Source organism: Phacochoerus africanus, chromosome 10 (assembly GCF_016906955.1).
Source record: "Phacochoerus africanus isolate WHEZ1 chromosome 10, ROS_Pafr_v1, whole genome shotgun sequence".
In the NCBI taxonomy this organism is placed as follows: domain Eukaryota; kingdom Metazoa; phylum Chordata; class Mammalia; order Artiodactyla; family Suidae; genus Phacochoerus; species Phacochoerus africanus.
Window position 1 is genome coordinate 86,215,588 of NC_062553.1, and position 14,101 is coordinate 86,229,688.

Consider the following 14,101-nt stretch of genomic DNA (forward strand, 5'->3'; position numbering starts at 1 on the left):
TATCTGTTTATGATGTGTCCCTTTGCCTGTTGTACTAGCATCACGAAAATAGGTCAATGTCACTATTATCCACTGAACACTAACTAAGCACTTTATAAACAAGTATTTCATCCTTACAACAACCCCATAAGGTATTTTACTAGTCAGGATAGGCTACTTTTGCTGCAGCAACAACAACCAAGAAAATTTCCCCACTCTTAGTGGCTTAATACAGTAAGGATACCTTATGTTTTACGATCACGTGTGAATCAGCAAGGAACGTCTGCTCATGACGGCTGACAACGCCATCTCCATCTTGAACATTGTTAATTGACAGGTCAGTAATTAAGTACCTTCGCCTGAAGTGAAATCTGTTATTTCTCTTCATAGTTTTTTGGCCAGGATTAGTCACATCGCCATAGCTACCACCGGGACAGCTTGTAATCTTCCCCTATGCCTGAAAGATGGAGAGCCATCATGTTGGATGAACACTGTTAATGAGAAGTTCAAATGGGTACTATTATTATCCTCATTTTATAAATGAAGAAACTAAGGCTCAGAGAGGTTAAGGAGTTATTTCAAAATAGTCAGCCAAGATTAAAAAGGAAATCTGCTTTACCCCCAGCCCGAGCTTTCAGGTTCTACACAGTATGGAGGTGCATGTTCCCATCAGCCTGCCAATTCAGTATTTAAAACACATCACCAGCAGGAGGCATGTCTGATTCATCTTTGGACCCCAGTGCCTAGCACAGTGTTCTGCAGAAAGTCCTGTCACATACCTGTTAGATGTTCATGAATTTGTCATTTTGTTTTCACCTTCCTACTTTTCCTCAGAACTCAGCATTCCTAGTAGTGAGTTCTGGTATCAGTTTTAAAATCTCCTTTTTTTTTTTTTTTTGGTCTTTTTGGCATTTCTTGGGCCGCTCTCGCAGCATATGGAGGTTCCTAGGCTAGGGGTCTAATTGGAGCTGTAGCCACTGGCCTACACCAGAGCCACAACAACTCGAGATCTGAGCCGCGTCTGCAACCTACACCACAGCTCACAGCAACGCTGTGACGGGAACTCCTTAAAATCTCTTTAACAATAGGCAGAAATATTCTTTTTTCAAACCTCCTCATGTATAACTAAGATACTCACCTTCCATCCTAGACTATACTAAAGTGCCCACTATCTCAGCAAGGCTCTTTTCTCAGCAACAGGAATGGAGAATAAGCCTATTGATTTGCATAATACAGCACATTTCATGATACCCTGAGTGCGTGGATTGCCAGGTACTGGACCACAGGCAGGGCATTTGTGCCAAAGATAATGCACAGAAAAAGCCAGTGATTTCCATGGCTTTTTCAAAGCTACAGCAGTCAAGATTCTGGTGAGGTTCTCACTGAATTTACCTGATTTCAGGAGCATGGATGGCATGGAATCCTACTTAAGAAAATCAGTGAAAGCACATCCTCTCAGTAGGAATGGAATACCTGAGTAGCAGTGGAATTCCTGAGTAGGAATTTCTCTTCTTCGATATCCATTACACTGTCTAGGCTCAGTCACCATTCTGTAAGTGGCATCACCAGTGCCATTTTGGTCTTTCTAACTGAATCGTGCTCAGACCCATAAATCGATGTTCCCAAAATGTGATTGGCATGGAAGGAATGGCCCTGTGTGGTGTCTGCCAGACAATCTGAGCAGACCACTGGCTCGTCAACCCTGTCATGTCCTTGTTAGGCCCCTGGAAAAAGGCAGAATTCTTTCATATTTTAGAGTCCATAAAAATGAAGAAAAATGCTTCCATTATGAAGGGTCAGTGCTGTGCTGTACCAGTTGTTAAAATACTTTAATTTTGCCCACATGTAAATAAATGATTTGAAAAAACAAAAGTGAAAAGCCAAAACACTGTGACATTTACTTTCCAGGTAATGTTTTGTGTCCTTTTTTTCTTTTGACGACTTCAATTTATTCTCACTTTGAAGACGTAAATCTAAACTGTATTTTTTTAAAACTAGATCGAAAGAGTTACGCATTGCAAAATTGATTCACTCTGCACATTGCCCTTACCAAAGATTACATCAATTTTCTTTCTCACTGAAAGTGTATAAGACTGTTTATACTGTGAACTATTACCGAATTTAAAAATAAAGGCCAATTATGAGCAAGAATGATCTCGTTTAATTTCCATTTTTCCAGTTTTAGCTAGGAAATTTCTTACAAGTGTTTTAATACATTTATCCGACGTCTTAAAATGTGTTTGGGTAAAAATATTAGCAAGAGATATTTTATACCAACAGAATAATTGTCTTTTTTTTTTTTTTGTCTTTTTGCCTTTTCTAGGGTCGCTTCCCATTGGCCTATGGAGGTTCCCAGGCTAGGGGTCCAATCGGAGCTGTAGCCGCCAGCCTACGCCAGAGCCACAGCAACGCGGGATCCGAGCCACGTCTGCGACCTACACCACAGCTCACGGCAATGCCGGATCCTTAACCCACTGAGCAAGGGCAGGGATCCTAGGGATCCTGAACCCGCAACCCCATGGTTCCTAGTCGGATTCGTTAACCACTGAGCCATGATGGAAACTCCATAATTGTCTGTTATTGAAAAATGTATTAGGACAGATAAAATAATTTTTAAAGTGTCTGTATGTAAGATCAACATGTAATCACTGGTTATCAGTACATTGGAATGATATTAACTAAGCAGTTAAACTGTTGTCTTTGTCTCTTTCTTTTTCCTTTCTTTTCTTTCTTCTTTTCTTTTTCTTTTTACTTTTGACCCCCTCTTACCTGTTTCTTCTACTACTCACACCACACCTCTGGCAACCACAAATCTGTTCTCTGCATCTGTGAGCTTGTGTTTGTTTGCTTGTTTGTTTTAAATTCTACGTAAATAAAAGGGCTAGTGCAGTATTTTTCTTTCCCTGTCTGACTTATCTCACATAACATAATGCCCTCGAGGTCCATCCGTGTCTTCACAAATGGCAGGATTTCAAGATCTCAGGGCTAATAATATTTTTTTGTGTACATATACCACAATTCCTTTTTCCGTTTGTCCATCAGTGGACACTTAGGTTGTTTCCATGTTTGGCTATTGTAAGTACTGCTGCAGTGAACAAGGGGGTACATATATCTTTTTGAATTAGTGTTTTCATTTTTGTGGGATAAATACCCAGAAGTGGAATTGCTGGATCATATGGTAGTTCTATTTCTAATTTTTTGAGGAACCTCCATCCCGTTCCCCATAGTGTTTATGCCAATTTACGTTCCCACCAAGAGTGCATGAAAGTTCCCTTTTCTCCACATCTTTACCAGCAATTGTTATTTATGGTTTTATTGTCTTTTTGATAATAGTCCTTCTGACAAATGTGAGTTTTGATGTACATTTTCCAGATAATAATGTTAAGTGTATTTCATGTGCCTGCTGGTAACCTGTGTGTCTTTTTTGGGGAAATGTCTATTCATTTCTTCTGCCCATTCTTTAATCACAACATTTAGAGGGTTTTGGCTATTGAGTTGTATGAGCTCTTTATATATTTTGGATATTAGCTCCTTATCAGATACCTGATTTGCAAATATTTTCTCCAATTCAGAAGCCTTCCTTTTTATTTTGTTGTTGGTTCCCTTTGCTGTGCAGAAGCTTTTTAGTTTGATATGGTCCCACTTGGGTATTTTTGCTTTTGTTGCTTTTAACTTTGGTGTCAGATGTAGAAAATCATCTCCAAGGCCTATGTCAAGGAGCTTACCACTTATGTTTTTTTCTAGGAGTTTTAGGATTTCAGGCCTTATGTTCAAGTCTTTAATCTATTTTGAGTTAATTTTTGTATATATGGTGTAAGAGAGTGGTCGAGTTTCATTTGTTTGCATGTAGCTCTCCTGTTTTCCCAACACCTTTTATTGGCAAGACAGTCCTTTCCCAACTGTATGTTCTTGGCTCCTTTGTCGTAAATTAATTGACCATATATGTGTGGGTTTATATCTGGGCTCTCTCTTCTGTTCCATTGATCTATGTGCCTGTTTTTATGCCAGTACCATACTGTTCTAATTACTATAGCTTTGTGATAAAGTTTGAAATCAAGGCATAGGATGCCTTCAGCTTTGTTGTACCTTCTCCATATTGCTTGGGCTGTTTGGAATTTTTTGATGGTTCCATACAAATTTTAGGATTATTTGTTCTATTTCTTTGAAAAATGCTAATGCAGTTTCAAGAGGGATTGCATTGAATCTATAAATTGCTCTAAGTAGTATGGATATTTGAACAATATTGATTCTTCCATTTCAATAAGCATGAAGTATCTTTACATTTATTTGTGTCTTCTTCAATTTCTTTCAGGAATGTCTTGTTTTCAGTGTATAGGTCTTTAACCTCATTGGTTAAATTTATTCCTAGGTATTTTATTCTTTTTGATGCAATTGTAAATGAGATTGTTTTCTTCATTTCTCTGATAGTTTATTATTAATGTGTAGAATTACAATAGATTTTTGTATATTGATTTTATATCCTACAACTTTACTGAATTCATGTAACAATTTTTAAAGGAGTCATTAGGGGTTTCTCTATATAATATCATGTTATCTGCAGGTAGTGACAGTTTTACTTCTTCCTTTCCAATTTGGATGTCTTTTATTTCCTTTTCTTACTTACATGCCCTGGCTAGTACTTTTAATACTATGTCAAATAAAAGTGGCTGAAGTGGACATCTTCTCAGATTTTCACTATTGAATATGATGTTATCTGTGAGTTTGTCATATCTGACCTGTACTGTTGAGGTATTTTCCCTCCACACCTGCTTTGTTGAGTTTTTATCATAAATGAATGTTGAATTTTGTCAAGTGCTTTTTTTGCATCTATAGAGGTGATCATATGACTCTTTTTTTAATGGCTGTACCCATGGCATATGGAAGTTCCTGGGCTTGGGGTCAAATCAGAGTTGCAGCTGCCAGCCTGTGCATGGTGTGTGATCACTTGAATGTATTGCCGAATTCAGTTTGCTAACATTTTGTTGAGGATTATTGCATCTGTTTATCACTGATATTAGCCTGTAATTTTCTTTTCTTTTTTATTTTGTTTTTTGTTTTTGTTTTCTTTTTATGGCTGCTCATGCAGCAAATGGAAGTTCCCAGGCTAGGGGTCGAATCAGAGCTGCAGCTTCCAGCATATACCACAGCCACAGCAATGCCAGATCTGAGCCACATCTGTGACCTACACCACAGCTTGTGACAATGCCAGATCCTTAACCCACTGAGCAAGGCCAGGGATTGAACCCACATCCTTACAGACACCATGTTGAGTTCTCCACCCACCGAGCCACAATGGGATCTCCTGTAATTTTCTGTTCTTGTGAGGCCCTTGTCTGGTTTGGCAGCAGGACAATGATAAAATTACCTTGTAATTTTAAAATGAGTCTAGACAAGTTCCCTCCTCTTTTACTTTTTTGGAAGAATTTAAGAAGGGTTGGTACTGGTTCTTCTTTGAGTATTTGTAAAATTCAGTGACTTTGTCTGGTCCTGAACTTTTACTTGTTGAAGGTTTTTGATTACAGATTCAATCTCTTTAGTAGTAATTGGTCTTTTCAGAATTTCTGTTTTATAACATTCAGTCTTGGTAGGTTGTATGTTTCTAGAAATTTGTCTCTTTCTTCTAGGTTGTCCAATTTGTTGGCATACAATTTTTATAATAGTCTCTCAAGATCACTTGTACTTCTATGGTATCAATTTTAATACCTCCTTTTGCATTTCTGATTTTATGCATTTGGGTCCTTTCTCTTTTTCTTAGTGAGTCCAGTGAAGGGCTTATAAATTTAGTTTATCTTTTCAAAGAACCAGATCTTCACTTCGTTGATCTTCTCATTGTCTTCTTAGCATCTATTTCATTTATTTCTGCTCTAATCTTTGTTATTTCTTTCCTTCAACCAACTCTGGGCTTTATTCGTTCTTCTTTGGGTCCTTTGTCCTTTCCTTGTAATAAAAACCCTCTGATGGGTTATTGCAGGCAATATTACTTCAGAAGTTTGTCAATTAAAAGACATTGTCATAAAACATAGAATAGAAAACTGAACCACAGGCAAGTTAAATTACGCCAAAGCTAAGGAGCAGTCTTCAAACTCTGAAACTGGAACACATACGCAGCTGCTACCACATATGTGAGAAAACAGAATGAGAAGAAAAGGAAAAGAAACTGACTCTCCTTGGCAAAGTCTGAAAAAGGGGGGGGGATATTCGGGGAAGAGAAGGGACATCTGAGCTGTGACTTGAATTATGAGCTAGATTTGCAACACCAAAAACTTTTGTAAAAGTGAGAAGGGCATTCCAGAGTTGTGGCAAGAGTGTGGGATAAACATGGGGGTGGAGCAGATGTGAGGGGGCCAGATGGGTGAGCCTTCTTTCTGTGCTGTGTTCAGACATTTTGACTTTGTGCCGTAGGCGGTGGGGAGCAGCTGAAGCACTTCAAATCTGGGGAGTGATACCACATTAGTATTTTAGAAAGCGGGGGCAAGAAAGAGAAACCAGTCTGGAAAGAGCTTTAAAAACGTGTGTGTGTGTGTGTGTGTGTGTGTGTGTGTGTGTGTGTGTGTATTTCTTTCTATAGTACTTCATGGTACAAAGTAGAAAATTTGTGGAAAATCGTGCAGCTGCCAACCAACATTTACCAGACTTGGTGGGGCAGGGATGGGGGGAACAGAGCATTTAGAGGCCAGTGTTACCTTCTTCCCAAATAAAGTAAGGAGCCTGAGAGCCAAGCATAGGCCTGATGAGGCCAGTATTTGACAGCTTTTCTCTTCTGTTGCCAAGTAAATACACTTAAGGCCGATGACTTTTGCTCTGGTTTTGCTCAGTGCCCAACCCCTGTAATGAAGGTACTGCCCCCTTGAGGCTCGAGCACAAAAATACATTGGGAAAGAATAAAACTGAATTCCTTTAACTCCCCCTGCCTTGCTTGTGACAGTTCAGCAGTGGGAGGAAGGGTGGTGGCATATAGATTTGGGTACAAATAGCGTCAGTAAGACTGGGTTTGAGTCCTAGCTCTGCAATAGACTACCTCTTTGGGTCATTTACTTTAACCAACTTCAGCTTCCTCCTCCATAAAATGGAAATAACAATGTCTACCTCACATGGCTGTTGTGAATTAATAATATATATATAGGCTCTTGTTGTTTATCCTCTCTGTGTTTAATAGCTTACATCTGCTAAGCCCAGCCTCCCATTCCAAGAGACAAGATCCTGCTGTAGAGCACAGGAGAACTATATCCAATGTCCTATGATACACCACAGTGCAAAGAATATTTTTTAAGAGAGTGTATGTATGTATGTATAAGTAAGTGAATCACTTTGCTGTACAGCAGAAATCAATATAACATTGTAAATCAATTATACCTTAATTTTTAAAATTAATTCAATTTTTAAAAAATTAACAGTAGGGAGTTCCCATCGTGGCTCAGTGGAAACAAATCTGACTAGCATCCATGAGGACACAGGTTCGATCCCTGGCTTCCCTAGGAGGGTTAAAGATCCGGCGTTGCCATGAGCTATGGTGTAGGTTGCAGACGCTGCTCGGATCTGAGTTTGCTGTGGCTGTGGTGTAGGCCAGCGGCTGTAGCTCCAGTTCAGCCCCTAGCCTGGGAACCTCCATATGCCGAGGCTGCGGCCCTTAAAAAAAAAAAAAAAAAAAAAAAGACAAAAAAAATTTTAAATGTATGTAACATGCTTGGTACATAGTTGGCATTCAAGAACCAGTAGATATTGTTTATTTATTAGTGTCTTTCATTAAATACTCACTCTTAGTTCATTGACAGCTTTGCAAAAAAGATTCAGAGGCTCTGAAGAAGCATTTCAGCTCCCCACAGAAGCACCGAATAGATCTTGTTTAAACCATTCACATTGCCTAGGAGAGTGAGATTCTTCTGTCCCTGCGTGACTCATGTTCTTTGATAACCATTTCATCAAGGGGAATGAAACAGCTTGCATTGGTGCCAAAAGGAAAACCCCAGGATCCTGATCTCTGTGGTGGGGTGCAGGGTCTAACAAAGCCTACACAAGTAAGTGAGAGAGAAAGCCCAGAACAGCCCCTTCCACCTCCTGGTCGGGCAAACCCATCAGCTAATTGAGGAAGGACTCACACATATAGATGCAAGGACAACAGAAAACAAGAATCAATCCATGTGGCAACAAGTTTAGCGGGATTTGTCCTTACTGACCCCCAAATGTGAGAGCATGTTATATTATTCATAATCGTCTCAGCACCATGTTGCAGTTGTTGGCAATTATCTTTTGTCAGGGGGTCAAAGAACTCTTTGCAACATGTTGGCTTCCCTTCAGTGAATAAGGGAGAAGAGCTTTGGTCAATCCTCTGTTGTATTTCCAGCCTGTCAGGATTATTAGAAGATAGGATATCTTGTCCTGATGTTCCTCTGTATGTACTTTCTCCTGCAGCCTTTATTAAAATCTGGGAAGGGACAGCGCTCCACTGAGAATCATAAAAGGATGAGTTGAGATGGACTTTGCCTTAGCGATGTTTATTGAACCATTAGTGCATTTCACGGAACTCCAGCTTCTTTTCCTGGTCCTTTTTTTCTTTAGTCTAGTCACGTTCATTTTTCTTTCAGTTTGGGAGGGGAAAAAATGGTTATGCCATTCCAATTTTAAGGTTATAGTCTTCCTTTTTAGTCAATGCAAGAAATATAGTTACTAGGAATAAATGAATGCTAGTTAATGTTAGTTAATAACCAGCTTAATCACCCTATGTATCATTTCAGTACTGTTTTTGTTGCCCTAATTCTCTCTTTGATTTTTTTAAATTTAGCATTAAAAAGTTTTAGAGTAGAAATCGTAGTGATAACATCGTATATACATAGTGTCTAAAAACAATATGTAGTGGCGGTATTAATAAAATGTGTGGTAGCTTACAATTAAAGAAGGCCAGGACTTACGGTTTAAGCTTCGTGGGCATTATTTATTCACACACACACACTCAATCACTTGCAAACTCCATAACTATAAAGTATTTCTCAGGCGTTCCCATTGTGGCTCAGAGGTAACGAACCCAGATAGTATCCACAAGGACACAGGTTTCATCCCCGGCCTCCCTCATGGGTTAAGGATCCAGCATCTCCATGAGCTGTGGTGTAGGTCGCAGATGCGGCTCAGATCTGGCATTGCTGTGGCTGTGGTGTAGGCCTGCAGCTTTGACTCTGATTTGACCCCTGGCCTGGGAACTTCTGTATGCCACAGGTGCAGAATATATGTGTGTATATATGTGTGTATATATATATATAGAGAGAGAGAGAGAGAGAGAGAACTAATCATATATATATATAACTTCTCACATGAGGAGCTAAATTTGGAGAACTAAGACTTTCTTAAAATCAAGGAACGGAAGACAGTGACCCAAGAGTGTGGTCTTTCAATGGCCTTTTCCACTTTAGTTCCCAAGGGACCCCTGAAGGACTGCAATACCACCTTGAAGGAAGGACCTTGTCTTATTCATCTTTGCACCCAATTCCTAGCACAGAACAGAATGGAATAAGGGGTGACGTGGCTAGCACTTTATTTTAGGAAGGTAAATCTGGCAAGGATGAGTGGGATGGAAAGAACAGGGAATGATTGGTGGCATTGCAGAGCAGTTTACATGGTATTACAATAACACAGAAAAAGAAAGGAGTTAATGAGATCATGAACAAGGGGGCGGCATGGAGAAAAGCAAAGATGCAATGAAGGTGAAAGCGATTCAGAAAGAGTGAGTCTGTGTGTAGGGAGTGAGGAGTGCCAGGTCCTTGGATAAATATTCATGGAGCAAATATGTCAGAGCATCATCTATGTGCCAAGATCTATTCTAGATACAGGGGATACAACAGTGAATAGAGCTTATGTTCTTATTGGAGGATGTACGAGGCAGGGTTCTCCAGAGAGCCACCATATTCCACTATGTATTCTCAAAGGATTGCCTCATCTGTTTGTAGGTGCTGACGAGCCTGAAATCTGCAGGGCAGGCCTACAGGCTGGAAACACTGAGCAGGGATTGATGCTGCCATATCAAGGCAGGGTTTTTTCTTCCTCAGGGAAACTTCAGTTTTTGCTCATAAGGCTCTTCAACTGATTAGATCAGGCCCACCCAGATTGTTTAAACTAACCTCCTTTATTTAAAGTCAACTGATTATATGGGGTTCCGACTAGGAACCATGATGTTGCGGGTTCGATCCCTGGTCTCGCTCAGTGGGTTAAGGATCTGGCATTGCCACGAGCCATGGTGTAGGTTAAAGACACAGCTCAGATCACGAGTTTCTGTGGCTCTGGCGTTGGCCAGCGGCTACAGCTCTCATTCAGCCCTTAGCCTGGGAACCTCCATATGCCGCGAATGTGGCCCTAAAAAGCAAAAATAAATAAGTAAATAAGAATAAAGTCAACTGATTGTAGATATTAATCACATCTACAGAATACCATAAATTAGTGTTTGATTGAATAAATGGTTCTGTAGCCTACAAACTAACACATAAAACTAACCCTTACAGAGGCGATGTTAGAATGACCAGTGCAAAGAGAGAAATCACTCAGGGTATAAGAACTGACTTCTGTAGGAGAGAGACTTGGGGAAGCCTTCTCTGTGGGCATAGATAGGTCTTCATCTCAGAGATGAGGCAGATGAGACTGCAGGATATTAAGTGACTTATTTAGGCTAAAACAGCTGAAGATTGACCCTGCGGACTGTCTTTCTGACTCTACCATTTGCGCAGGAAACACAACAGAGCCTGCATCTCAGGAATGGTCAAAAGGACCAGAATGTTTGACTTCCCCCCCACCCCCAGAAGGAACACTATCGAGTGAGAAAATTTTGATTTTGAACTTGTTTTCTGAATGTGGAGCCTGAACTTAAAGAGGTCGATTATTATTTTGGGGTGAGGGGTGCAGAGGACACTTCATCCAGCATCAGCTTCTCCCTCATGCTGCTGCACAGGGGCTGGTCTTCTCCCCAGGGCACAACTCAGGGCTTTTGTACCAGCCAGTCATTCTGCCCGGAAGACTGGGTTTGGGTAGCCCTCAGGTCTGAGCTTGGGCACCTCATCAGGGAAACTTCCTCTGTGCATCTAAACTAGGATACATCTCCCAGTTACAAGCTCCCTGTCAACTCTGTGTCCTTCCAATGTGATACTTAGCCCTGTTGCCATTAGGTAGTTTATTTATATTTTATGATTTCACTGGTGTCTCCCTCTCCCATTATACTCCCGAAGGGAAGGAACCAAATCAGTATGATGCTGATTTCCCAGTGAGGGGCACAGTCCTTGGCTGATACTCCTTGTCAGATGGATGCATGGATAAAGGAATGAATGAATGTGATCCATACCTTCTAACAGTAAACCTGTAGGGCATGCTGAACAGTCATCTGGAAATACATGACACATCCAGGGGGCTCCTCCCCTTTTCCTCATCCCGAATGCCATCATAACCTATACACAGCTAACCCCGTCTTTGGCACATGGGTTCCTGTCTATGTGCATTTCAGAGGTGGCACTTCCTGAACTCATCTCTAATTTGTGGCATCCTTTGGAAGCATTTGAGCCTAAAGCCTTCTAAACACAAAGAAAACTGTAGAGCTGTTAGAACAATAGAAGACAGAAGTGAGGGAAGAGAGGGAAAGATTCCAGGAATAGCATAGCATGGAGGAGAGAGCGTTGGGCAAGGACTGTGTGTCCTCAGGACACCCTTGAACTTAAGACAGACGGTTCTCTCTCTTCTTGCCCCAGGCAGGACCTTCTGACTGCTTCTGCCTGGGATCTGGAGTCTTGTGAGAAGACAGATTTCTGACTCATGCAGTCCCTGACCCCTCTGAGGGGTTCTTGTGAGCCAAGTTGAGAGGAAGTTTCGTTAGGAACCCCCACTCCCACACCTACGAAATGCCCCCGTTCTCCTGCCACTCGGAGTGAGGCTCCTGAGGGCTAGTGTGTGAGACAGCAGTAGCATTGGGCACATCAGCTGTACAAACGGTAAAGCTTCCAGTCCCCTTCCCTCTGGCTTCTGACGTGACAGCCACCAGGCATAACAATTTAAAATGTCACTTGTGCTGTGAAATGCTTCTGGGAGTTCTTCTGCCCTTTTGCGTGAGACCCCAGATATCGACGGAAGTGAGGCTTTATTTTGCAGTTGTCTTCCAACTGTGAGAGAAAGAAATTCTGGATTGATTTAAAAGTAGCAACTCTCAGGTTATCCTGAAAGGTCTGTGCATGTTTCCCCACTTGCCTCTTTCCATTAAATGTTCTTCCTGGCCAGAAAGAGAGAAATGTCACTCTTTCTACATTCTCTACATTTTCTGAAACGTGGGAGACTCAGCTGGGAATCATAGAGGACCCTCCTGGGATTCAGACAGATGTTGATGTATCACCGCAGGGAAGTGCTTTGGCCCAGGTGTTTGGAGCTTTAGGTCCGAGTCTTGGATCTGCCACGAAGCAGTGGGTGACCTTGGACAAGGCTCTGGGCTGTAGTGGACTAGGTGGTCTCCGCAGTTACCACCGCACTAAGATGTATGGTTCTCATTGCAGGCATCTTTTCCACAAGTCCTGTGTTGACCCCTGGCTTCTAGACCATCGCACCTGTCCCATGTGCAAGATGAACATTCTTAAAGCCCTAGGGATCCCGGTAAGCACAGCCCAGCCTCCAGCCTCGTAATGTCTGTCTTTCTGCATTACCCGCAAAGCAGGGAGGAAACCTCAAACCTGGATTTTCTGTGTCTCCTTAGTCCCACAGCAGAGGCGTCATCTAGTGAGAGCCTTCCCACATCTCAACACGTTCCTCCTCTCACTTTTTCTCAGTCTGAGCACCTCGGGCCCCTCTCACCATGACCATTGTATTTGTCCGTGAGTTGAGACGCCGCCCCCAGCAGCTCATAAGCTCCCCTCCTGGGCCGCAGTGTGTGAGCAGGTGGGGTACCGGCAGAGGCCTCCTGGGGCAGCCGTACATCAGTGACCTCCTGTTCTTGGCCCTGCATTGTCCTCGAGCAGACCCGCACCCCTCATTTCTGGACGTTGCCCCTCAATCACCCGGCTTCCAGAGGAAAACGCACTCTCCCAGCAAGGGGAGGGGAGGCCAGCCGCTGGAAATCTGGCTCAGGGCCTTTGCTGAACTCAGATCTCTGTGGAGAACTTGAGTAAAGCAGGAAACCAGAGCCAGAACCACTTGATTCTAGTGCTACCGTGAGGCTGGCGCCCTCAGATATGTGTTTTATCAAATTTAGTCTCTCCCCCAACGCAAAGAGAGTCCTCCCCACCCCCCCCAGCTGGCTGACCTGATGCTCCAGGGAAAGACTTTGCCAGAACCAGACCAAGCAGAGGCCACAGGCTAGGTTAGTGAGTGACCAGCTGCTGTGATGAGGGCAGGAAGCAAGCCAGGCCACCCGATCGGCGGGCCACAGAGAGAGATGAGGGAAAAACACAGGCACTGTCTGAAAGAAGCCCGACAAACAGGATACAGAGACCTGCCTCCCCTGCCCCCCCTCACTTTGCTACCACCTCCCTCTTGTCACTCCTCACAACTAATGGCAAAGAATAAATAGAATATTTAAAGTCCTAAGATGTCACTGCAGAAGAAAGGATCAGATCAGATATCAAAGGCTTTCTTTAATGCCAAAGGACTAATTATCCGGGAAGATCAGAGTGACTGTTCGAGAGAACACACCTGCAGGTCATGGGTTGGCTGAATTTTCTACCCCATTCCAGCTGCCTCCATGCCAGCTGTGTGCTGATGTTTTGCAGTTGATACACCAAACACAAATCAACTCGTGTGACTATAGCTTTGAGCTAGCTTTTGAGAAGCAACGCATTCTATTCTGAGACTAGAGTTGTAAATAAGTGCTACACTAAAAGTGAAAATCAATGACAGTGAACATGAAACCTTAGTAAAAAACCCGATATCTTGATCAGATATAGTGACTTAGAAAATTAAACTCAGTGTTTTCTTTTTGTTTTTTGTTGTTTTGTTTTGTTTTGTTTTGTTTTTGTCTTTTGTCTTTTTAGGGCCACACCCTTGGCCTCTGGAAGTTCCCAGGCTAGGGGTCTAATCCGAGCTGTAGCTGCTGGCGTACGCCAGAGCCACAGCAACACCAGATCTGAGCCACATCTGCAACCTACACCACAGCCCACAGGAATGCCAGATCCTTAAC

At 42.2% G+C, this 14,101-nt stretch overlaps 1 protein-coding gene across 1 annotated transcript in view; it reads left to right on the forward strand.

Moving 5' to 3' along the window:
* RNF150 (ring finger protein 150) overlaps window positions 1-14,101 on the forward strand; it is a 245,253-nt gene that overhangs the window by 176,134 nt on the left and 55,018 nt on the right. The window contains exon 5 of the mRNA XM_047797983.1: window positions 12,486-12,582. Coding sequence (XP_047653939.1) covers window positions 12,486-12,582 — 97 coding nt within the window. The remainder of the gene's footprint in view (window positions 1-12,485; window positions 12,583-14,101) is intronic.